The sequence below is a fragment of the Salvelinus alpinus genome, chromosome 7, assembly GCF_045679555.1.
Source record: "Salvelinus alpinus chromosome 7, SLU_Salpinus.1, whole genome shotgun sequence".
NCBI classification, from domain to species: domain Eukaryota; kingdom Metazoa; phylum Chordata; class Actinopteri; order Salmoniformes; family Salmonidae; genus Salvelinus; species Salvelinus alpinus.
This window is the reverse complement of record NC_092092.1, coordinates 33,980,289-34,007,562: the sequence shown is the minus strand read 5'-3', so window position 1 is coordinate 34,007,562 and position 27,274 is coordinate 33,980,289. Positions and strand designations below refer to the sequence as shown.

The following is a 27,274-nucleotide window of genomic DNA, read 5'->3' as shown; positions in this document are numbered from 1 at the left end:
ACAGTGAATTATAAGTGAAATAATATGTCTGTAAAGAATTGTTGGAAAAATTACTTGTGTCATGCACAAGTAGATGTCCAAACCGACTTGCCAAAACTATATTTTGTTAACAAGACATTTGTGGAGCGGTTGAAAAACGAGTTTTAATGACTCCAACCTAAGTGCATGTAAACTTCCGACTTCAACTGTAAGTATTCAGACCCTTTGCTATGAGACTTGAAATTGAGCTCTGGTACATCCTGTTTTCATTGATAATCCTTGAGCTGTTTCTACAACTTGATTGGAGTCCACCTGTGGTAAATTTAATTGATTGGACATGATTTAGAAAAGCACACATCTGTCTATTTAGGGTCCCACAGTTGACAGTGCATGTCAGAGCAAAAACCGAGCCATGAGGTTGAAGGAATTGTCCGTAGAGCTCTGAGACAGGATTGTGTCGAGGCACAGATTTGGGGAAGGATACCAAAAAAGGTCTGTAGCCTTGAACGTCCCCAAGAATACATTCGCCTCCATCATTTTTAAAGGAAGAAGTTTGGAACCACCAAGACTCTTCCTAGAGCTGGCCGTCTGGCCAAACTGAGCAATCGTGGGAGAAGGACCTTGGTCAGGGAGGTGACCAAGAACCTGATGGTCACTCTGACAGAGCTCCAGAGTTCCTCTGTGGAGATGGGAGAACCTTCCAGAAGGACAACCCATCTTTGCAGCACTCCACCAATCAGACCTTTATGTAAGCCACTCCTCAGTAAAAGGCACATGACAGACTACTTGGAGTTTGCCAAAAGGAACCTAAAGGACTCACAGACCATGAGAAACAAGATTCTCTGGTCTGATGAAACCAAGATTGAACTCTTTGGCCTGAATGCAAAGCGTCACGTCTGGAGAAAACTTGGCACCATCCCTACGGTGAAGCATGGTGGTAGCAGCATGGAGGTGGCAGGATCATGCTGTGGGGAGGTTTTTCAGCTGCAGGGACTTGGAGATTAGTCAGGATTGAGGGTAAGATGAACGGAGCAAAGTACAGAGAGATCCTTGATGAAATTCTGCTCCAGAAGGCTCAGGACCTCAGACTGGGGCGAATGTTCATCTTCCAACAGGACAATGACCCTAAGCAAACAGCCAAGACAATGCAGGAGTGGCTTTGGGACAAGTCTCTGAATTTCCTTGAGTAGCCCAGCCAAAGCCCGGACTTAAACCCGATCGAACATCTCTGGAGAGACCTGAAAATAGCGGTGCAGCAACGCTCCCCATCTAACCTGACAGAGAGAGGATCTGAGAGGATCTGCAGAGAAGAATGGGAGAAACTCCACAAATACAGGTGTGCCAAGCTTGTAGCATCATACCCAAGAAGCCTCGATGCTGTAATCGCTGCCAAAAGTACTTCAACAAAGTACTGAGTAAAGGGTCTGAATACTTGTGTAAATGTGATATTTCAGTTGGTTTTTTTTCATTACATTTGCAAAAATGTCTAAAAACCTGTTTTTGTTTTGTCATTATGGGGTATTGTGTGTAGATTGATGAGGGGGAAAAACACTTTTATAATTTTTTGAATATGGCTGTAAGGTAACAAAATGTGAAAAAGTCAAGGGGTCTGAATACTTTGAGCGCACCTAAATGTATATGTAAAAATGATACTCAGTATTATCCTAGTTAGCTCTGTCCCGAAATAAGGCCAATAATAATACCCAGTGTGCTTTGCAGTTCATTTTGGTATGTTAATTTGCACATATAGATTTGATCATTGTCACGATCGTGTGGAGAGACGGACCAAGGCGCAGCGTGATATTGATACATCTTCTCTTTATTAATGAAGAGGAATGAACACGACACACTTTAACAAACTAACAAAAAACAACAAACGACCGTGAAGCTAAATAACGTAAGTGCACAGACAAGCAACAAACGTTCTACATAGACAATTACCCACAAACACCTAAAGCCTATGGCTACCTTAAATATGGCTCCCAATCAGAGACAACAATAACCAGCTGTCTCTGATTGAGAACCAAATCAGGCAACCATAGACTTTCCTAAACAACTACACTCAACCATAGACAATTCTAAACACCTACACTGAACACAACCCCATCTACTCTATGAAACCCCCTCAACCATACAAACCACACTAGACAATACAAAAACACATACTAACCCATGTCACACCCTGACCTAACTAAAATACTAATGAAAACAAAGATAACTAAGGCCAGGGTGTGACATAACCCCCCCCTTAAGGTGCGAACTCCGGACGCACCAGCATAAAGTCTATGGGAGGGTCTGGGTGGGCGTCTGTCCATGGTGGCGGCTCTGGTACTGGTCGTGGTCCCCACCCCACCATAGTCACTACCCGCTTTCGTAGCCTCCTCCAAATGACCACCCTCCAACTTAACCCCACTGGATTCAGGGGCAGCACCGGACTAAGTGGCAGCACCGGACTAAGAGGCAGCACCGGACTAAGGGGCAGCACCAGGATAAGGGGCAGCACCGGGATAAGGGGCAGCACCGGGATAAGGGGCAGCACCAGGATAAGGGGCAGCACCGGGATAAGAGGCAGCACCGGGATAAGAGGCAGCACCGGGATAAGGGGCAGCACCGGACTAAGGGGCAGCACCGGACTAAGGGGCAGCACCGGACTAAGGGGCAGCCCCGGACTAAGGGGCAGCACCGGACTAAATGGCGGATCCTGGCTGGACAGCTCTGGCGGATCCTGGCTGGACGGCTCTGGCGGATCCTGGCTGGACGGCTCTGGCGGATCCTGGCTGGCTGACGGATCTGGCTGCTCATGGCTGGCTGACGGATCTGGCTGCTCATGGCTGGCTGACGGATCTGGCTGCTCATGGCTGGCTGACGGATCTGGCTGCTCATGGCTGGCTGACGGATCTGGCTGCTCATGGCTGGCTGACGGATCTGGCTGCTCATGGCTGGCTGACGGATCTGGCTGCTCATGGCTCTCTGGCGGCTCTGGCAGATCCTGTCTGGTTGGCGGCTCTGGCGGATCCTGTCTGGTTGGCGGCTCTGGCGGATCCTGTCTGGTTGGCGGCTCTGGCGGATCCTGTCTGGTTGGCGGCTCTGGCGGATCCTGTCTGGTTGGCGGCTCTGGCGGATCCTGTCTGGTTGGCGGCTCTGGCAGATCCTGTCTGGTTGGCGGCTCTGGCGGATCCTGTCTGGTTGGCGGCTCTGGCGGATCCTGTCTGGTTGGCGGCTCTGGCGGATCCTGTCTGGTTGGCGGCTCTGGCGGATCCTGTCTGGTTGGCGGCTCTAGCGGCTCCTGACTGACGAACGGCTCTGACGGCTCGGGACAGACGGGCGGCTCTAATGGCTCGGGACAGACGGATGGCTCAGATGGCGCTGGGGAGACGGATGGCTCAGATGGCGCTGGGGAGACGGATGGCTCAGATGGCGCTGGGGAGACGGATGGCTCAGATGGCGCTGGGGAGACGGATGGCTCAGATGGCGCTGGGGAGACGGATGGCTCAGATGGCGCTGGGGAGACGGATGGCTCAGATGGCGCTGGGGAGACGGATGGCTCTGGCCGTATGAGGCGCACTGTAGGCCTGGTGCGTGGTGCCGGAACTGGTGGTACCGGGCTGGGGACACGCATATCAAGGCTAGTGCGGGGAGAAGGAACAGGGCATACTGGACCCTGGAGACGCACATTAGGCCTAGTGCGTGGTGCCGGAACTGGTGGTACCGGGCTGGGAACAAGCACTTCAAGGCTAGTGCGGGGAGCAGCAACAGGATGCACAGGACTCTGGAGACGCACAGGAGGCTTGGTGCGTGGCGTAGGCACTGGTGGTAATGGGCTGGAGACACGCACCATTGGACGAGTGCGTGGAGGAGGAACAGGGCTCTGGAGACACACTGGAAGCCTGGTGCGTGGTGTAGGCACTGGTGGAACTGGACTGGGGCGGGGAGGTGGCGCCGGAAATACCGGACCGTGCAGGCGTACTGGCTCCCTTGAGCATTGAGCCTGCCCAACCTTACCTGGTTGAATGCTCCCCGTCGCCCGACCAGTGCGGGGAGGTGGAATAACCCGCACCGGGCTATGTAGGCGAACCGGGGACACCATGCGTAAGGCTGGTGCCATGTAAGCCGGCCCGAGGAGACGCACTGGTGGCCAGATAGGTAGAGCCGGCTTCATGGCACTTGGCTCAATGCTCAATCTAGCCCTACCAGTGCGGGGAGGTGGAATAACCCGCACTGGGCTATGCACACGTACAGGAGACACCGTACGCTCTACTGCGTAACACGGTGTCTGCCCGTACTCCCGCTCTCCACGGTTAGCCTGGGAAGTGGGCGCAGGTCTCCTACCTGCCCTCGGCCCACCACCTCCTATCCCCCCCCAAGAAATGTTTGGGTAGTACTCACGGGCTTCCAGCCTTGCCTCCGTGCTGCCTCCTCATATCGCCGCCTCTCTGCTTTCGCTGCCTCCAGCTCAGCTTTGGGACGGTGATATTCTCCAGGTTGAGCCCAAGGTCCCTTTCCATCCAATATCTCCTCCCATGTCCAAGAATCCTTGATGCCTTGCTCCTGTTGCCCCTTGTCACGCTGCTTGATCCTGTGGTGGGTAATTCTGTCACGTTCGTGTGGAGAGACGGACCAAGGCGCAGCGTGATATTGATACATCTTCTCTTTATTAATGAAGATGAATGAACACGACACACTTTAACAAACTAACAAAAAACAACAAACGACCGTGAAGCTAAATAACGTAAGTGCACAGACAAGCAACAAACGTTCTACATAGACAATTACCCACAAACACCTAAAGCCTATGGCTACCTTAAATATGGCTCCCAATCAGAGACAACAATAACCAGCTGTCTCTGATTGAGAACCAAATCAGGCAACCATAGACTTTCCTAAACAACTACACTCAACCATAGACAATTCTAAACACCTACACTGAACACAACCCCATCTACTCTATGAAACCCCCTCAACCATACAAACCACACTAGACAATACAAAAACACATACTAACCCATGTCACACCCTGACCTAACTAAAATACTAATGAAAACAAAGATAACTAAGGCCAGGGTGTGACAATCATTTAGCAGACACACTTATCCAGCGTAACTTCAGTTCATTCAATAAGGTAGATAAACAACATGTCACAGTCATAGCAAGTAGAATATGTTGGGAAAGGGGTCAAAACGACAGTTGTTTGGGAAAGTTTAAAAAACACATGGTAGTGCATTTAGTAAAACTGCTGTAACGTACGTTCCATACTGAATAAACCTTCTCCGCATTTGACATGCGGTTTCTGGAATTTTCTGGAACTGTTTCTGTGAATGTTTTGGAAGGCTACTTGCAAATGTATTTCTGCATTTTAAAATACATTTCAAAATATAAGTATTTTGTAGTTTATTTTGATACATTGATCTTTATGGTATTTGCTCCTCTCATTATTCCATATGTATCCTCTTGGAACCAGGTGTGCAGCTCAGTCAACTGTCTGTCCAGAATGTCAACCCACATGGTGTCTAGTTCCAGTGGTTCAATCACTTGTAAAAATCCTCTCAGAAATGGCGTTTGCGTTTGAATCTTGTGTCTAAAAACCCAATTGCCATTTTTGTTACCACCCCCCTGTGGACATCTGATACAAACTGTGACAAGTTCAGGTTTCGATTCATCCTTGTTCTCGTCTACCATAATAGCATATTAGGTGCTTGGCCATTCACAGAGCTCTGCTTTGATTTTGCACATTAGTAGGGAGGCTGCTTACTCAAGCAGCCTGTCTTGAATGTCTGGACTCAGGAGTCTAGCGTTTTTGGGCAGTTGCTCTAGACGATTTTGCATTTTTGGATCATATTTGGAAATTAATTAAATAAATAAAAACATTGCCCTTATTAAGAGCCTCTTCACTTTCCCTATATCCACGTAGTGCTGTATCCTGTTTAGCACATAGCATTATAATGTCCAGAACCAGATGGTTCCTCTCTACAAATAAATATCCCATGGCCTCGCAGTTAAATTGATTTAAAACATTACCCTGGCTTTGATTGCGATGGCTTGTGCTGTAGCCTTGAAGTTTATCCAGTGCAAATGTAGGATTTGCTAGCCTGGTGCTTAACACGTGCCTCGCGAAGGCACTGCCAATCCTTATATAAGTCCTGTAACAAATTAGCCTTCAATAGTGGCCTCTGGGAAATGTCTACACATTTTACAGAAAACAGCGTCCCTTGTCGTATGCTATTCCAGCCAAGAAAACTGCTGGACCCCAGGAAGAGTAGCTGCTGCCTTAGCTAATGTGGATCCATAATAAATACAAAATACAAATACCACTTCCATGAGATTGTAACGACCGTCGTCGGGAGAAGGAGAAGAGGACCAAGGTGCAGCGTGGTAAGTGTTCATATTACCTTTAATAAAATACGAAACACTTGATGAAACAACAAAAACGACAAACGAACAGTCCTGTAAGGTGAACACACAAAACAGAAAACAGCCACCCACAAACACAGGTGGGAACAGGCTACTTAAGTATGATTCTCAATCAGAGACAACGATAGACAGCTGCCTATGATTGGGAACCATACCAGGCCAAACACATAGAAATACAACACAAGGACAACATAGAACACCAGACATAGAATGCCCAAACTGCAGTACCCCACCCCAAACTGCAGTACCCCACCCCAAATGTGCGGACTTCGGCCGCAAAACCTGAACCTATAGGGAAGGGTCTGGGTGGGCATTTCACCGCGGTGGCGGCTCTGGTGCGGGACGTGGACCCCGCTCCACCTTAGTCTTGGCCCACTTAGGTGGCGCCTCTGGAGCGGGGACCCTTACCGCCGACCCCGGACCGGGGACCCTCGCAGCGGGCCCCGAACAGGAGGGAGACTCTGGCTGCTCCGGACAGGAGGGAGACTCTGACTGCTCCGGACAGGAGGGAGACTCTGGCTGCTCCAGACAGGAGGGAGACTCTGGTTGCTCCTGACTGAAGCCCGTCCCTGGAGGCTCCGGACTAGAGGGCGTCGCTGGAGGCTCCGGACTAGAGGGCGTCGCTGGAGGCTCCGGACTAGAGGGCGCCGCTGGAGGCTCCGGACTATAGGGCGACGCTGGAGGCTCCGGACTAGAGGGCGACGCTGGAGGCGCCGGACTAGAGGGCGACGCTGGAGGCTCCGGACTAGATGGCGTCGCTGGAGGCTCCGGACTAGAGGGCGTCGCTGGAGCCTCCGGACTAGAGGGCGTCGCTGGAGGCTCCGGACTAGAGGGCGTCGCTGGAGGCTCAGGACTGACATCCTTCGTTGGGGGCCTCGTGCCATAACTCCTCACTGGAGGTTTCGTGCCATGGATCCTCACTGGAGGCTTCGTGCCATGGATCCTCACTGGAGGCTTCGTACCATGGATCATCACTGGAGGCTTCGTGCGATGGATCCTCACTGGAGGCTTCGTGCCATGGATCATCACAGGAGGCTTCGTGCCATGGATCATCACTGGAGGCTTCGTGCCATGGATCATCACAGGAGGCGTCGTGCCATGTATCATCACAGGAGGCTTCGTGTCATGGATCATCACTGGAGGCTTCGTGCCATGGATCATCACTGGAGGCTTCGTGCCATGGATCATCACTGGAGGCTTCGTGCCATGGATCATCACTGGAGGCTTCGTGCCATGGATCATCACTGGAGGCTTCGTGCCATGGATCGTCACTGGAGGCTTCGTGCCATGGATCGTCACTGGAGGCTTCGTGCCATGGATCATCGCTGGAGGCTTCGTGCCATGGATCATTGCTGGAGGCTTCTTGCCATGGATCACCACTGGAGGCTTCGTGCCCTGGATCCTCACTGGAATGGAGAGACACACAAGAGGCCTGGCTCTGGGAGAAGGCACAGGACTCCCCAGGCTGGGGTGACATGCAGGAGGGTTAGGGCTTAGCACAGGCACAGAACTCACCAGGCTGGGGAGACATGCAGGAGGCCTTGTCCTTGGCCGAGGCACCGGATGCACTGGACCGTGGATACGCACTGGCGGTCTCGAGCGCAGAGCTAGCACAACTTGTCCTGGCTGGATCCCCCCTGTAGCCCGGGGAGTTGGAACAGGCTGTACTGGGCTGTGCAGGGGACACCGTGCGTAGGGCTGGTGCAGTATACCCCGGGCCGAGGAGACGCACTGGAGACCAGATGCGCTGAGCCGGCATCATCCCTCCTGGCTCGATGCCCACTCTAGCCCGGCCGATTCGAGGAGCTGCGATGTAGCGCACCGGGCTATGCGTGCGCACTGGGGACACCGTGCGCTTCACCGCATAACACGGTGCCTGTCCAGTCACTCTCTCGCCACGGTAAGCACGGGGAGTTGGCTCAGGTCTCCTACCTGAGTCTGCCAATCTCCCCGTGTGCCTCCCCCCCAAAAAAATTCTGGGGCTGCCTCTCGTGCCCGTTACCTCGCGCCAATTCCTCGTAGTGTCGCCGCTCCGCTCTAGCTGCCTCCAGCTCCTCTTTCGGACGGCGATACTCCCCCAGCTGTGCCCAGGGTCCCCTGCCGTCCAGAATTTCCTCCCATGTCCAGGAGTCCATTTTCCCACGCTGCTTGGTCCTATCCACATCCCGTCGATGTGGATAGGGGGGTGCTCCCTCTGCTGTTTCCTGAAGTCCATGATCATCTCCTTTGTTTTTTTGACGTTGAGTGAGAGGTTGTTTTGCTGACACCACACTCCGAGTGCCCGCACATCCTCCCCTATAGGCTGTCTCGTCGTTGTTGGTAATCAAGCCTACTATTGTTGTGTCGTCTGCAAACTTGATGATTGAGTTGGAGGCATGCATGGCCACGCAGTCATGGTGAACAGGGAGTACAGAAGGGGGCTGAGCACACACCCTTGTGGGGCCCCAGTGTTGAGGATCAGCGAATTGGAGATGTTGTTTCCTACCTTCACAACCTGGGGCGGCCCGTCAGGAAGTCCAGGACCCAGTTGCACAGGGTGGGGTTGAGACCCAGGGCCTCTAGCTTAATGATGAGCTTGGAGGGTACTATGCTGTTGAATGGTGAGCTATAGTCAATGAACAGCATTCTTACATAGGTATTCCTCTTGTCCAGATGAGATAGGGCAGTGTGCAGTGTAATGGCGATTGCATCGTCTGTGGATCTATTGGGGCAGTAAGCAAATTGAAATGGGTCTAGGGTGACAGGTAAGGTGGAAGCGATATAATCCTTCACTAGCCTCTCAAAGCACTTCATGATGACAGTAGTGAGTGCTACGGGGCTATAGTCATTTAGTTCAGTTACCTTTGCCTTCTTGGGTACAGGAACAATGGTGGTCATCTTGAAGCATGTGGGGACAGCAGACTGGGATAGAGATTTGTTGAATATGTCTGTAAACACACCAGCCAGCTGGTCTGCGCATGCTCTGAGGACGCGGCTACGGATGCCGTCTGGGCCGGCAGCCTTGCAAGGGTTAACATGCTTAAATGTCTTCCTCACGTCGGCCATGGAGAAGGAGAGCCCACAGTCCTTGGTAGTGGACCGCGTCGGTGGCACTGTATTATCCTCAAAGCAGGCAAAGAAGGTGTTTAGTTTTTCTGGAAGCAAGACATCGGTGTCCGTGACGTGGCTGGTTCTCTTTTTGTAGTCCATGATTGTGTGCAGACTTTTCCACATACGTCTCGTGTCTGAGCCGTTGAATTGTGACTCCACTTTGTCTCAATACTGACATTTCGCTTGTTTGATTGCCCTGTGGAGGGAATAACTACACTGTTTGTATTCGGCCATAATCACAGTCACCTTTCCATGGTTAAATCAAATCAAATCAAATCAAATTTTATTAGTCACATACACATGGTTAGCAGATGTTAATGCGAGTGTAGCGAAATGCTTGTGCTTCTAGTTCCGACAATGCAGTAATAACCAACAAGTAATCTAACCTAACAATTCCACAACTACTACCTTACACACACACACAAGTGTAAAGGGATAAAGAATATGTACATAAAGATATATGAATGAGTGGTGGTACAGAACGGCATGGCAGATGCAGTAGATGGTATAGAGTACGGTATATACATATGAGATGAGTACTGTAGGGTATGTAAACATAAAGTGGCATAGTTTAAAGTGGCTAGTGGTACATGTATTACATAAAGATGGCAAGATGCAGTAGATGATATAGAGTACAGTATATACATATGAGATGGGTAATGTAGGGTATGTAAACATTATATTAAGTGGCATTGTTTAAAGTGGCTAGTGGTACATTTTTACATAATTTCCATCAATTCCCCTTTTTAAAGTGGCTGGAGTTGAGTCGGTATGTTGGCAGCGGCCGCTAAATGTTAGTGGTGGCTGTTTAACAGTCTGATGGCCTTGAGATAGAAGCTGTTTTTCAGTCTCTCGGTCCCTGCTTTGATGCACCTGTACTGACCTCGCCTTCTGGATGATAGCGGGGTGAACAGGCAGTGGCTTGGGTGGTTGTTGTCCTTGATGATCTTTATGGCCTTCCTGTGACATCGGGTGGTGTAGGTGTCCTGGAGGGCAGGTAGTTTGCCCCCGGTGATGCGTTCTGCAGACCTCACTACCCTCTGGAGAGCCTTACGGTTGTGGGCGGAGCAGTTGCCGTACCAGGCGGTGATACAGCCCGACAGGATGCTCTCGATTGTGCATCTGTAGAAGTTTGTGAGTGCTTTTGGTGACAAGCCGAATTTCTTCAGCCTCCTGAGGTTGAAGAGGCGCTGCTGCGCCTTCTTCACAACGCTGTCTGTGTGGGTGGACCAATTCAGTTTGTCCGTGATGTGTACACCGAGGAACTTAAAACTTTCCACCTTCTCCACTACTGACCCGTCGATGTGGATAGGGGGGTGCTCCCTCTGCTGTTTCCTGAAGTCCACAATCATCTCCTTTGTTTTGTTGACGTTGAGTGTGAGGTTATTTTCCTGACACCACACTCCGAGGGCCCTCACCTCCTCCCTGTAGGCCGTCTCGTCATTGTTGGTAATCAAGCCTACCACTGTAGTGTCATCCGCAAACTTGATGATTGAGTTGGAGGCGTGCATGGCCACGCAGTCGTGGGTGAACAGGGAGTACAGGAGAGGGCTCAGAACGCACCCTTGTGGGGCCCCAGTGTTGAGGATCAGCGGGGTGGAGATGTTGTTACCTACCCTCACCACCTGGGGGCGGCCCGTCAGGAAGTCCAGGACCCAGTTGCACAGGGCGGGGTCGAGACCCAGGGTCTCGAGCTTGATGACGAGTTTGGAGGGTACTATGGTGTTAAATGCTGAGCTGTAATCGATGAACAGCATTCTCACATGGGTATTCCTCTTGTCCAGATGGGTTAGGGCAGTGTGCAGTGTGGTTGCGATTGCGTCGTCTGTGGACCTATTGGGTCGGTAAGCAAATTGGAGTGGGTCTAGGGTGTCCGGTAGGGTGGAGGTGATATGGTCCTTGACTAGTCTCTCAAAGCACTTCATGATGACGGAAGTGAGTGCTACGGGGCGGTAGTCGTTTAGCTCAGTTACCTTAGCTTTCTTGGGAACAGGAACAATGGTGGCCCTCTTGAAGCATGTGGGAACAGCAGACTGGGATAAGGATTGATTGAATATGTCCGTAAACACACCAGCCAGCTGGTCTGCGCATGCTCTGAGGACGCGGCTGGGAATGCCGTCTGGGCCTGCAGCCTTGCGAGGGTTAACACGTTTAAATGTTTTACTCACCTCGGCTGCAGTGAAGGAGAGCCCGCAGGTTTTGGTAGGGGGCCGTGTCAGTGGCACTGTATTGTCCTCAAAGCGGGCAAAAAAGTTGTTTAGCCTGTCTGGGAGCAAGACATCCTGGTCCGCGACGGGGCTGGTTTTCTTTTTGTAATCCGTGATTGACTGTAGACCCTGCCACATACCTCTTGTGTCTGAGCTGTTGAATTGCGACTCGATTTTGTCTCTGTACTGGGACTTAGCCTGTTTGATTGCCTTGCGGAGAGAATAGCTACACTGTTTGTATTCGGTCATGCTTCCGGTCACCTTGCCCTGGTTAAAAGCAGTGGTTCGCGCTTTCAGTTTCACGCGAATGCTGCCGTCAATCCACGGTTTCTGGTTTGGGAATGTTTTAATCGTTGCTGTGGGTACGACATCGTCAATGCACTTCCTAATGAACTCGCTCACCGAATCAGCATATTCGTCAATATTGTTGTTGGACGCGATGCGGAACATATTCCAATCCGCGTGATCGAAGCAGTCTTGAAGCGTGGATTCAGATTGGTCGGACCAGCGTTGAACAGACCTGAGCGCGGGAGCCTGTTGTTTGAGTTTCTGTTTGTAGGCTGGAATCAACAAAATGGAGTCGTGGTCAGCTTTTCCGAAAGGGGGGCGGGGGAGGGCCTTATATGCGTCGCGGAAATTAGTATAACAATGGTCTAGGGTTTTTCCAGCCCTGGTAGCACAATCGATATGCTGATAGAATTTAGGGAGTTTTGTTTTTAGATTAGCCTTGTTAAAATCCCCAGCTACGATGAATGCAGCCTCAGGGTGTGTGGTTTCCAGTTTACAAAGAGTCAGATAAAGTTCGTTCAGGGCCATCGATGTGTCTGCTTGGGGGGGAATATATACGGCTGTGATTATGATTGAAGAGAATTCCCTTGGTAGATAATGCGGTCGACATTTGATTGTGAGGAGTTCTAGATCAGGTGAACAGAATGACTTGAGTTCCTGTGTGTTGTTATGATGATCACACCACTTCTCGTTAATCATAAGGCATACCCCCCCGCCCCTCTTCTTACCGGAAAGATGTTTGTTTCTGTCGGCGCGATGCATGAAGAAACCAGCTGGCTGCACCGACTCCGTTAGTGTCCCTTGAGTTAGCCATGTTTCCGTGAAGCAGAGCACGTTGCAATCCCTGATGTCTCTCTGGAATGCTACCCGTGCTCGGATTTCATCAACCTTGTTGTCAAGAGACTGGACATTGGCGAGTAGTATGCTAGGGAGTGGAGCGCGATGTGCCCGTCTCCGAAGCCTGACCACGAGACCGCCTCGTTTGCCCCTTTTTCGGCGTCGCACAGGGTCGCCGGCTGGGATCAGATCCATTGTATTGGGTGGAAGGCAAAACACTGGATCCGTTTCGGGAAAGTCATATTCCTGGTAGGAACGATGATGAGTTGACGTTAATCGTATATTCAGTAGTTCCTCCCGACTGTATGTAATGAAACCTAAGATTACCTGGGGTACCGATGTAAGAAATAACACGTAAAAAAACAAAATACTGCATATTTTCCAAGGAACGCGAAGCGAGGCGGCCATCTCTTTTCGGCGCCGGAAGCTAAATGCGGTGGTGCGCGCTTTCAGCTTTGCGCGAATGCTGCCATCTATCCACGGTTTCTGGTTTGTGTAGATTTTAATAGTCACAGTGGGAACAACATCTCCTATGCACTTCCTTATAAACTCACTCACTGAATCACCGTATACGTCGATATTATTCTCTGAGGCTAACCGGAACATGTCCCAGTCCACGTGATCAAAACAATCTTAAAGTGTGGATTCCGATTGGTCAGACCAGCATTGAAATGTTCTTAACACGGATACATCCTGTTTGAGTTTCTGCCTATAAGACGGGAGGAGCAAAATGGAGTCGTGATCAGATTTGCCAAAAGGGGGGTGGGGGAGGGCCTTGTATGCAGTTAGAGTAGCAGTGATACAGAGTTTTTCCAGCATGAGTACTACAGTACTACAGCTGATGGAATTTAGGTAGCCTTGTTCTCAAATTTGCTTTGTTAAAATCCCCAGCTACAATAAACGCAGGATCAGGATATATGGTTTGAATATGAAGAATTATCATTCATGATGGACAGTGATGATGCCATGGCCTATTTTGAAATTAGGTATGCCTAACTTGGTGTTTGAGGGTATTAAAAATATAGTTCTATGTGGGCATAGGCAGACGTTTCAATTGGAGGATGCATTTTATGCATATTCTATAATGAATTTCAATAGGCTACATCTGTCGGTACAAACAAACATAATTTAAATGTGTATTGCACTCCAGCACCTTAGAAATTAGCACTACACCAATTAGACTCATGTAGGCTACATTGTCCCGTAAATGTCCCGCAAAATCATCCTGTTGTCCCGCATTTGGGTATTTTAAATGTGGTTACCCTAGGGCTACCATATGGTTGCTATATAACCAATTAGATCCCAGGAACCTTCTACCTCATTTTTCAACATTTTTAATTAGTCAGGAGATAATATTTTTTATAGATTTTAAGCCAGCCTGATTGGGCTGGCCAGTATTCAATCTGGCAGGGCCTGGGCAAGGCTTTGCCTCTGACACACACAGATTTACATTAAGCTTTTAGTCATTTCGCACAGAGTTTCCCCAAAGTCAGTCCTGGGTCCTTTGGCATTGCTCTGGTTAATCATATTACACAGTGAACAGGAGTCTCTGATGAAAATCTAACATGCTGATATCTCCACTCATATCAATGTCACGGTTATCATACTGATATAGAAGCATTCAGATGTTACCGCACCACAGCTCGATCTGTTCCAATATCCACACTAGCACACCACTTTGAATGAATCCGTATATTGAGCATGCATTCTAAACGGTAAAATTGTGTTGGTATTGGAACATACTGGTAGCCTTCAATCTGCATAGCACAGGTGACTGCACAGCCACACAGAGACGGGGTCACAGAACCGGTACAGACACACACACAGAGATATGCACCACAAGACTGTCAGCCAAGCCCACTGAGCTCAAGTAATAGCTCTGGGAATTAACCAGTCTTCAGGTCTCAGGGCAAGGTTTCTCTTCACATGGGTGTGTTCACATGATTCACGATTCACCAAACCAGCTCTGTTGCATTACCACGACACGCAACACTCACGTATCTACATGGTTTCATAAATAATACATTACAAACCTTCTGATTTATTCAGAGAAAAAAATTAAAAGTTAAAATAGATGAATTCACTGATTAATTGATGGACCATTTAATTGATATATGCCTCATAGGGTTTGAGGAACCAAAGGGGTTTATAATTCCTCAGCATTGATGATTAGAGAGAATTGCAATCTACAATATTGACAAATAATCAGTGTCTTGTAACATATGGTTTACACAGCTGATCTGGCCTCTGATGTGATCTACTTCTAATGTCCCTGGTCTGGATGAAACATGGCTTCACCCATGGCCTATACACACCACACAGGTTTTGACTATGGTATACAGCTACGGACTAAAGTTACTTTTCGTAGCAGGTTAGCAGAATTAACATCGCAGGTTAGGAGAATTAGTCTACCTGGGGTGGCAGGTATTCTAGTGGTTAGAGCGTTAGCCTAGTAACTGAAAGGTTGCTAGATTAAATCCCCGAGCTTACATGGTAAAAAATCTGTTGTTCTGCAGTCAACCAAGGCAGTTGGTCATAGGCCATCATTGTAAATAAGAATTTGTTCCTAACTGACTTGCCTAGTTAAATAAAGGGTTTGCTAAGCAGATCCCTTTTTGGTGCTTTATGTGTAACCTTTTTTTGAAGGTCTATAAAGGACCAAGCTCATTTGGTTCTAAGTGGAATATTTGTTTACCATTATTTATCCAGGTAAGTCAATTAAGAACAAATTCGTATACAATGACAGCTTGTGGACTATAGGATTTATGGTGCTATAAAGAACCCTTTCCTAAGATTATATAAATAACCATTTATAAAAGGTTATATATAGCACCCCAAAAAAAGTTTTGCTATGGTTACAACCCTTTTTGGGGATAAAGAGAACCCTTTCTGATGGTTCATTATATAATCTCTATGGATAATTATTCTATAAAGATTTTTTGTTAATCTCAAAGTTTATTTTTCAATCCTTTTGAAGAACCATAAATTCTTTTAATCTTGGTTAGCCATATTATACTATAAAAATTCCTAAAGGGTTATTATTGTTTTAATTGACAAATTGAGATAGATGTGCTAATTGTACAACAGCGGTGGGTCCCTGAGGAGAGACTTGAGAACCACTGATTCAGTCAACTGTTCTCAGTTGACACAAGGCAATACATGAAACTGTCACTGGCCATAGTCTTATTAAACGTAAATTCGCGTAACTCAACACATGATATCAACTGTAAAGACACGCACTCTCGGTTGCACAAAAAGAGCTGCGCGCAAACCACGCCCCAAAATATTCTAATGCACCCCATACATTTTAATTATCGCTAAAAGAGCAAAGAACACTTTACTTAACGGCAAAGAACCATTGAAGGGCTCAAATAGTCAGAACCATCACCCGCCCTTCCCAAATAACCCTTGTAGTATACATTCTAACAACAATCCACCTCACATCACCCCCCCCATTTCCATCCAATCTCCTTATTTAAAAGATGCACGTTGAGAGAGCCATTCCACAGTAATATAATACCCACTCTGAATGATCTGCATGAAAGGATAACCTCGCATATGGCCCAACAGTTAAGCCTATCCTATAGGCAATAGGGCTACATTGCGTCTCATTAAGGCTTTATGACTATAATATAAACAGGCCACAACCCAACATCATGCATATTGTAGATGCAAATGATGTAGATGCGCTGTTGGAAGGCTGAGGGAGGTTGATTGAATTGCTGCGACAAAGGGCAATAGCGCGTGGTGTTACCGTTCATCACCCGGGCGAAAAAGCAGGGGCTGGTTCCTGTGGTAGCCCGTTAGGAGGGAACCGTGTGTGTGTGTGTGTGTGTGTGTGTGTGTGTGTGTGTGTGTGCGTGCGCCAATAAGGAATGCGTGTACCTACATTCAAACTGCTTTGTCCAGCACAATTAGTCTCTACCCCTTAACGTAGCCGAGCTATAGGCTAAAATAAAGTATTGTTGAAATAAAAAAATCATTAAAAAACGCTAATAAACGTATACGATGTTCCATTATAGTGAGGTCTGTGATTCCAACCATGATAACATGTAGGCTACACATTGAAAAATCAGGGTTCCTCAAGGGTTCTTTGGGAACGGTGCTGGTTATATATGGAACCATACTGACCCAAACAACCCTTTAAGCCCTTCAATGGTTATTTGCAGTACAAAAAGGGTTATTTACCCTTTTGGTGATAATTAACATGTAGGGGTGGTGACTCATTAGAATATTTTGGACCGATTGAGAATGGTTGACTAAGTCAGAAGTTGTCAATTAGACACCCAGCTGTTCCAGAGCTTTATAGAACCTTCAAAAAAGGTTCCATATAGAACCAAAAGGGTTTTGTTATGGTTATAAGCAAAGGACCTTTACTTGGCCCTATATAAAACCATTTGTTTTTAGTGTGTAGCACCTAGCCTTATGTCGGTGGAGAAAAAATGGGGCGCACCTTGAAAAGAAAAAGGAGCATTGTTGCTTTATTTAACGTAAGCTATTTCTCCAGGTTCATTTCATTTAGATTAAATCAGTGTTGTAAGTTCGACCCGGCCCAAGATAACCGCAAGAGTAAACATAGACTGCATGCTGGCCATGAAATGGTGAGAAAATAGGGAGCACCTTGAAAATGAACGCAATTATAGCCACTAAACACATACAGCAAGTGATCATAGTAGCTTACCTTTGAAAGCACTTGGAGCCAGAGGCAGCTGAGACCGATCAGAAGCATCATTTTCCGGGTGGTTAGATCCATCCTGGCCGCTGTGTCAGTGTCATAGGCTGATAAAGAAACGATACACCTCTCCCATCTCTGTCCCATAAGACCGCTATTCTCTGCCGCGCACGGACTCGACAGAGGATGCCAAGAGAGCTCTGTCTCTGGCTCGTTCGCTCTCTCTCCCTCTTGCTAGCGCGTTCTCTATCTCTCTCGATGTGATGGAAGAACACACACATCTCTTCTACTGAACAGAAACAAACACATACACACCACCCCTGTGCCTTGAGGGAAGGAAAACCGCTTTAGGTTGGGATCTACACTATATATACAAAAGTATGTGGACACCTATTCAAATGAGTGGATTCAGCATTCAGCCACAACCGTTGCTGACAAGTGTATAAAATCGAGCCCACAGCCATGCAATATCCATAGACATACATTGGCAGTAGAAGAGCTCAGTCGCTTTCAACGTGGCACTCTCATAGGATGCCACCTTTTCAACAAGTCAGTTCAAATTTCTGCCCTGCTAGAGCTGCCCTGGTCAACTGTAAGTGTTGTTATTGTGAAGTGGAAACATCTAGGAGCAACAACGGCTCAGCTGTGAAGTGGTAGGCCACATAAGCTCACAGAACGGGATCGCCAAGTGCTGAAGCTCATAGCGAGTAAACATTGTCTGTCCTCGGTTGCAACACTCACTACCGAGTTCCAAACTGGCTCTGGAAGCAACTTCAGCAGAAGAACTGTTTGAATGAGGAGCTTCATGAAATGGGTTTCCACGGCCAAGCAGCCACACACAAGCCTAAGATCACCATGCGCAATGCCAAGCCGTTGGCTGGAGTGGTGTAAAGCTCACCGCCATTGGTTTCTGGAGCAGTGGAAACGCGTTCTCTGGAGTGTTGAAGCACGCTTCACCATCTGGCAGCCCGACGGACAAATATGGTTTTGGAGGATACTAGGAGAATGCTACTTGCCCCAATGCATAGTGTCAACTGTAGAATTTTGTGGAGGAGGAATAATGATCTGGGGCTGTTTTTCCAACCATGTCTCTGTAATTCCAAGAATTTAAAAACTGTAAATAATGCTAGATAATTCAAGGATAAGATTATTTAAAAATGGAGGCATTTATATGCAAAAGAGATGAGGCAGTCTGTCAAAATATATTTTTCTGGTTGATGTCAGCAATTACATTTTTCTCAAGATAATACTTACAGTTAGACAAAAGACTGCTTTATTCCAGAAAAACGATTTATGTCAGGATCACTTCCAGATCGAAAAGTATTTCTATGGGAGTCATTTTCTCTTATCAAATCAATCTTAAATTGGTCAATGGAATGTGTAGCATTTGGTGTAATTTATATTCCAGCTAGGCGTTTGTCACGTTCTGACCATAGTTCTTGTGTGTTGTGCTTGTTTTAGTGTTGGTCAGGACGTGAGCTGGGTGGGCATTCTATGTTGTGTGTCTAGTTTGTCTGTTTCTGTGTTCGGCCTAATATGGTTCTCAATCAGAGGCAGCTGTCAATCGTTGTCCCTGATTGAGAATCATATATAGGTGGCTTGTTTTGTGTTGGAGATTTGTGGGTGGTTGTTTCCTGTCTCTGTGTTTTCTCTGCACCAGATAGTGCTGTATCGGTAAGCCACATTTGTTATTTTGTATTTGTTTAGTGTTCAGTATTTTCGTAATTAAAAATCATGTTGAACACGAGCTACGCTGCGTCTTGGTCCGATCCCTGCTACACCTTCTCTTCTCATGAAGAGAGGGAAGGCTGCCGTTACAGCGTTTCAGACATTGCTATACCAAGCTCGTCCTCATTGAGAAGATGGAAAATGGTTCAATAAACATAGATTGTAGAAACATTAATTATAAATCACATCATTAATGGGAAGAAATCAGTAGCGATTTGTCAGACACGATCAAGAGTTAATGTTGTAGATATCAGTTATGATGAAATGAAGTGACTGATACAATCACTGACAATGAGATAGACCGTCAGAATACAGAGTCATGTTTCCATGAACACTGTTGAGATGGGGATCCATGATCTCGCCACTCTCTGTGATTCCTCATCATTCCCGGGCCTCACATCAAGGCGATCCGCGCTGATGACAGCTGGCCTCCCTCATAGCAGGGAGCAGCTCTACTCTCTTCTTATGAAGTCTGTCGGAGAAGTCCTTGTTGATGTGTACGGATGTGTTTTTCAGGAATGTTCTGGCCACGGAGAGGATTAGCTGCTTGTCCTTGAACCTCAGCAGTTTGACCGTCACCAGCAGTGGTCTTTCAGCCTTCCATCGGAATTTTCCATTCCTCTATGCATGTTCAATTTCAATGGTTTTTGAGTCCAGCTTCAGATTGCTTGTAAACATCTCCCGCACTTTGCGCTCGGTGTCAGCCCATGTTTCAGCCACGTGATCAGACACGATTCACTCCATTACAATATTGTTGCGCCTGCTTTGATTCTCCATGTAACGTCTCTCAAGGCAGTCAGACATGTCGTGGACACCTTTCAGGTGTCGAGACACGACTGAACTTGAGTTTCATTGTAATTTAGCTTTTTCACCGTTGTTTTTAGCTCATGAATGGCTTTTTGGGAGTTTGCAAACTGGTCTTTAGGTCTTGTAGTTTGCTGACTAGCACATCAATCTGGTTGTTTGCAGAATCTGCATAAAAGATTGGAAGTTGGCCTCCTGTCTGTTGAGCATTTCTTCATAGTATTTTGTTGGGCAAGGGTCTCTCATAAGGTTTCAGCAGTAACATAGTTCTCCTCAGAAAGATTTTTTCTACGAGTACTGGGCGGCGCCATATTGAGGTTAGGAATGGAATTCAAGTTCTTTCACTTATGTCGTGATCACACACACATTAATTTGCCAGTGATGATCTGGTGTAGTGTGGTAATCCTTGTTGTGGCAATCCTTACAGTTATCACTTCAGTACAAATTAGATTTGTATGTTTGTAAGAGTGATTGTAACCGCAAGACAACAAAGCACAACGTCGGTGCGAGGATGTCAAGTGTGTCTTACTTGATAAATCTCAAGTGTGTCTTGCTTGATTAAGGTTGCCATTGACCAGAGGGGTATCCTAAGAAGCAAGCTATATCTCCTCAGGGTTTTCTTAAACTAAACAGCTTCAGTTAGCTTCACATTACAGCTCAGGCTTAATCCGTATTGCGACTGTGGATATTGCTCGTCTGCCTGCCGCTAACTCTAGCAGGCTTGTAACCACGTGTGCATGTCACACATGGCTATTCGAACGCCAAACTCTTCATTGAGACAATGCTGAAACATCAATCCATTGGTGAGTCAGTGCCACATTTTCATTTGTGCCGAAATCAAAATGAAATACATTTTATATTGAAAATTGAGCAGGCTATGGTGTGAAATAGGCTTTTAGAAGTGCCATCTTTTTTTTATTACTTCTCGTTTATTTGTGTTTTTATTTAACTAGGAAGTCAGTTTAAGAACAAGTTCTTATTTACAATGACGGCCTACCAAGAGGCAAATGGCCTCTTTCGGGGACGGGGATTAAAAGACATGTTGACAAGAGAGACACCACAACACTACACAATGAGAGACGTAAGACAACAACACAGCTTGGTAGCAACACAACATGACAACAACATGGCAGCAGCACAACATGCTAGCAGCACAAACATTGTTTGGCCCAGGCAAAAAGGTAGAGATAACAACACATCACTCGAAGCAGCCACAAGTGTCAGTAAGTGTCCATGGTTGAGTCTTTGAATGTAGAGATGAAGATAAAACTGTCCAGTTTGAGTGTTTTTTGCAGCTTGTTCCAGTCAATAGCTGCAACCAACTGAAAAGAGGAGTGACCCAGGGATGTGTGTGCTTTGGGGGCCTTTAGCTGAATGTGACTGGCAGAACGGGTGTTGAATGTACCAAACCACCTGACCTTTGTTTTGGAGGTGTTCAGAACAAGATTAAGGGCAGAGAAAGCTTGGACACTAAGAAAGCTTTGTTGTAGAGCGTTTAACACACAATAGGCCAGCTGAGTACAAGACTGTATCATCTACATATCAATGTATGAGAGAGCGTCCTACTCCATGAGCTATGTTGTTGATGTAAATTGAGAAGAGCGTGGGGCCTAGGATTGTGCCTTGGGGTGCTCCCTTGGTGACAGGCAGTGGCTGAGACAGCAGATGTTCTGACTTGACACATTGTATTCTTTGAGAGAGGTAGTTATCAAACCAGGCCAAAGACCCCTCAGAGACACCAATACTCCTTAGCTGACCCAAAAGGATGGAATGGTCTACCGTATCAAAAGCGTTGGCCAAGTCAATAAAAATAGCAGCAAAACATTGCTTAGACTCAAGGGCAGTGGTGACATAATTTAGGACCATTAAACTCCTTAAGGCTAGGGTCTATTTTTCTCCACTTCCTGTCTGAATGACATGCCCAAAATAAACTGCCTGTTACTCAGGCCCAGAAGCCAGGATAGGCATATAATTGGTAATAACACAATAGATATGGTAGGAGAAAATCCAAAGAAAAAACAACCGGAATTCTTTTTTTTGGAAGCCCATGTTCTTACAATGGAAAGTATAGGGGCATATCCAAATCCAGCTCCCATATTGCAATTCCTATGGCTTCCACTAGATGTCAACAGTCTTTGTTCAAGGTTTCAGGGTTTTTTCTTCCAAAAGGAGGAAGAATTATGAGTTTTAGTTCTGGGACTCAGAGTTATACCCTGACTACATCGCTCGCGTCGCGTGTGCGAGCATTACAAAATACATTTTGAAATCTATATAATTAAATTATTGCACCCACACTGATCGCGCGCGTCAACGAGCATATGCGTTGCCAAGGGCTAAAATAGAAGTCAGTTCTATTTGTGACGCAGATCGCAGTGGAAGTCCTGCCTCTCCCATCTCCTCATTGCTTTATAGAAGCAGATACCCACGTGCCATCTCCTCATTGGTTATACCCACGTGGGTGATTGAAAGACGAACTGTGTTGTCGGTCGTTGTGGTAATACTATGAAAGTTTAGATGCCAATCACCATATAAGTTCAAAGAAGAAAAAGCCTGGAAGGAGGAGAGATGACTAGAAACGTTCTGTTGACCATTTTATGTGTGGATTAATTGTCGGAGTAGAGGACCTTGCGCATTTCAGGTAAAATAATAACTCAATGTTTATATCCCAGGACAAATTGCCATAAATGTTTAATGCTTTTTGACCTGTCCCAAAATTAATGTAATTGGTTCAGAGATTATTTGATATTTTAACCTGCGTGTCGTGATCGCGTTTGGTGTGGGGGGACAAAATAAAGTTATGCACGATGGTGCACATGCGCAGCCGGTTTGGGTTCCGTGTCAGAGTTGGAAATCATTCTGTGCTCACACGACAAAGTGGATGCGCACCTGCTAATATCATTTTCCTATTGAACATACTTCTTTCCGTATGAAATATTATAGTTTAATTACATTTTAGGGTACCTGAGGATTAAATAGAAAGTTATTTTGACTTGTTTTAACAAAGTTTAGCGGTAGCTTTTTGGATTCCTTTCTCTGCATGTTGAACGAGTGGATTACTGAAATTGATGGCGCAAACTAAACTGATATTTTGGGATATAAAGAAGGATTTTATCTAACAAAATGACACTACATATTGTAGCTGGGACCCTTTGGATTGCAAATCAGAGGAAGATTTTCAAAAAGTAAGTGAATATTTAATCGCTATTTGTGATTTTATGAAGCATGTACCGGTGGAAAAATATGTTGATGTGGGGCGCCGTCCTCAAACAATCGCATGGAATGCTTTAGCTGTAAAGCCTATTGTAAATCGGACAGTGCAGTTGGATTAACAATAATTTAAGCTTTTAACCGATATAAGACACTTGTATGTACCTAAATGTTTAATATCCATAATTGTTATGATTATTTATTTGAATTGCGCGCCCTCCAATTTCACCGGAAGTTCTTGACAGGTGTCCCGCCTAGCCCTAATTAAAGTTGCAGTGACACATCCATAACCTGAGCGGAAACCAGATTGACCCAGATGTCTTTTTGGGGTCAAGTTTAAGGAGCATCTCAAACTCGGTGACTACCTGCAGGCAGAAGCTGTGTAGTGGGGCAGGGTAAAAAGAGGGAGGAGCATCAGGGCTAGTCACGTTAGAAGGGCTGGAAGTGTTGGATGGGCAAGGAGGCATGGCGGAGTCAAATAGGAACCCTGACTTAATGAAGTGGTGATTAAAGAGCTCAGCCATACGCTCCTTGTCAGTAACAACCACATCATCATCAACATTAAGGGACATGGGCAGCTGTGAGGACGAGGGATTATTCTCCAGTACTTTCACCGTTTTCCAGAACTTCTTGGGGTTAGACTATCATTTGCCTGAACAACATCCAGTCAGCGTGAGTATTTGTGTGCCGAGCCTTTCACCAAATGGTGTTCTTGAGGTGGAATAACTCTGACAGATCACGGTCGAACCAAGGGCTGTTTTTAAATGTTCTTTTCTTTATGGGGGAGTGCTTATTAACAATACCACTGAAAATATTTTTAAAAGCCAAGCGTCTTCGACAGAGGGGATCAAGCTGAGTCTATACGAATTTACAGAGGCCAGGTCATGAAGGAAGGCTTGCTCATTCATTTTCTGCAAGTGTCTATGACAAATTAGGACAGGTCGTTTAATTGAGCAGCCATTACGAACACAGGCCGTAAAACAGTGATCACTAAGGTCATTACAGAAAACATCAGACTGATACCTGTCAGGATTATTTGTGAGGATAACATCAAAGAGAGTAGCCTTTTGGTAATAATCTGAGAGAGATTTAGGGAGTCCCAGTTTAGGTCACCTAGCAGGAAAAATTCAGACTTAGTGTAAGGGGCCAGGAGAGAACATAGGGCAGGTAGGGTACAGGCTAGTGCTGATGGTGGATGATGCATCAGTCAACAAAGAGCTATTTGAAAGCTTAATGCTTAAAACCAGCTAATCAAATTTTTGGGGGACAGAATTGGTGTAGACAACTGAACTAAAGGTGTTCCTTCGTAAAGATTGCCACTCCACCACCTTTGGAAGATCTGTCTTGCCGAAAAAGGTTATAACCAGAAAGGTTAACATCAGTGTTCAGAACACTCTTTCTTAACCATGTCTCAGTAATGACCAACACATCTGGATTGGAGCTGTGAACCCACACATTCAATTGATACATTTTAGGTAATAAGCTTCTAGTGTTAATGTGCAGAAAACCCAGGTTCTTACGAGAGCACAAGTCAGAATTGGGGCTAGCAATAGTAGACGGGCCAGGTTGTACATACACATTTCCAGATACTGTATCATCAGCAGTAATAGAATCAGGGCACGGCAGAGGACAGCGAGCGCTTTGCAGTGTTGATTTTTTATGACATTTGAATGTGCATCAGATGGCAACAAGAACATATTGTAACAGCAATTTCTTCAGACAACAAAAATACAAATGGTTAATGTTGACTTTGGTGTGCTTTTTCCCCACTCGCATCGAGTAAATAATTGTATTAACTCATCCAAAAGTGTTACTGTGTGTGAAGTTTAAGATGCATTTAGTCATTACTAAATGTGTAATGTGATATATTTTAACATTACTATTTTTGAACACACAAAACATTAGATTAATAAAACATTTAATCAATTGTCTTCCTCAAATGAAGGGGATGATTACTCAATCTTTGCAAGAGGGAGGGAATCGGATTTCATTGGTCCTCAACTAGTGGCTCAGCCATTACACTCAGGGTAAGTGGAGTTAGCCTGCCCCTGAGCAGATTAGTTCTGAAGGATTATTTGCCATAGAAATGTACCTGGCTATAAGGTGAGTCACTTTCATATGACCGGTTATACCGAGTTCAACTCAGAGTTCAACATACTTCCATGTCGTCTTAATTAACAAACTACATCATACCTAAACACTTTCATTCTAAACGTAAAAATGTTAGCATGAGAAGATAGACTGATTCCATGTACGTCAACTAGCTAACCCTGCTTATAAGATGCTGAAAAGCTGTTGAGTACCATTTTGTTTAAACAATAGTAGGAGAAAAGACCACCAAATTAAGTTTTATCAACTGCCCAAGGATCAGGTCAAGCTAACATAATTTCAGGCTATTACGCTGCGATGATGATGGAAAGCTTTGGGCTCTGGTTACGCGATACATTTATGTATGTTCAAAGCACTTCATCACTGGTAAGTCACAAACACTTGTTTGTATCTAACTAGCTATGTGTATTGCATCAAGCTAGCTAGTTAGCTTGTTTTAAGGACTAGTGAGCTACCATTTGGACTTCAAAACTTTTTGGTGAAAAAAGTATATATACAGTATATACAATACCAGTCAAAAGTTTGGACACACCTAATCATTCAAGGGTTTTTTCTACTATTTTCTACATTGTATAATAATAGTGAAGACGTCAAAACTATGAAATAACACATGGAATCATGTAGTAACCCAAAAAGTGTTCAAGTCAAAATATATTTTGTATTTTATATTCTTCAAAGTAGCCACCCTTTGCCTTGATGACAGCTTGGCACACTCTTGGCATTCTTTCAACCAGCTTCTTTCAACCAACATATTGGTAAATGTTTTGGGTGCATTTCCAATTTGTAAGGTGCATAATCCTAACAGGGTGGAATCTAACAAGGTGGACATTTTGAGCTTAAATTAGCCATAGCTCTTTGAGTGAGCAAGATTGGGCTAGCATAATGGTGAACACGATTTTAACTTCTCTAAGCACATTTTAACATTTTGATTACTTTTTTCTACATAATTTAATGTCACAGGGTGGAAATGTATGTGTGTTTAAAAAGTGTTTATAATGCATAAAATTCCCTTTCAGGATCCATATTTTGGTGTTTTTAAGGTAAAGGACACCTGACCTTTATATTTAAACCTTTTGGAATTCAAATTTGACACTAAATAAGAACTGATATTTCCTGGGGACAGAAAATGCACTGCATAGTAACAAAAATAATGTTTACAATGCCATGGCTGAATGCCTCATGATTCAACTTCCCACAATTATTTTAATCAGAACATTGCATTTAGCTACTGTTTTTGTTGTAGTTCTCAGGTCAAAATATTTAGGCAAATTATTCCAATTGTAGTAGTAATGGCTTGTGACTAGTTCATGTTGAACAACATGGATAAGTAGCATACTGTAGGTTAGATCTAATTGCTGTCATACATTTTGCATGAAATCAGACCTGGCTGATCTGTTTTGGCTTCTGTGGAATTCATAACATTGTTGGACAGGTTTAAAAGCTCTTTGTTCTTTGTATCCATAGAGACAGCTCTTTTTTTTCCAGAAACTGAGAGAACACTCATTTCGAATGCCTGAAGCTCTAACCGTACGTGTGTGTGTGTTAAACTTCAAAAACATTAATAAGAGGGAGTAGGCCTACTTAAACATTGGGAGCATTAATGTTACAGTGACTTTTGTGTTGTTTATGATAAATGCAATTAAAAACATTCTGATACAGATCATTTAGGGCTTTTTCCCCTTACAATCAAAACATAGTATGCTTATATCTCAATGCACTGCTTTTTAAATGGATTCGTTTTTATTTAGGGGCAAATTTGAACAAAGTCTAAAATCACGATTAACTAATGCCATTAACTCGATGAATTATTGTAATTGTTTGACGGCCCTAGTTATATTATAGCTACTAAATAACCACATCATTAATGGATCACTAGATTAAAGAATTGCAGGTCTCATCTGCCCCTGAAAACCGGTCGGCCTACGCCTCATCACACTCCCTCATC

The 27,274-nt window shown here is 45.6% G+C and overlaps 1 protein-coding gene across 1 annotated transcript in view; it reads right to left on the bottom strand.

Moving 5' to 3' along the window:
• Positions 1-17,822, bottom strand: part of LOC139580854 (neurotrypsin-like) — a 44,887-nt gene extending 27,065 nt beyond the window's left edge. The window contains exon 1 of the mRNA XM_071409920.1: positions 17,491-17,822. Coding sequence (XP_071266021.1) covers positions 17,491-17,628 — 138 coding nt within the window. The 5' untranslated portion in view covers positions 17,629-17,822. The remainder of the gene's footprint in view (positions 1-17,490) is intronic.
• Between the last annotated feature and the right edge of the window lie 9,452 nt (positions 17,823-27,274).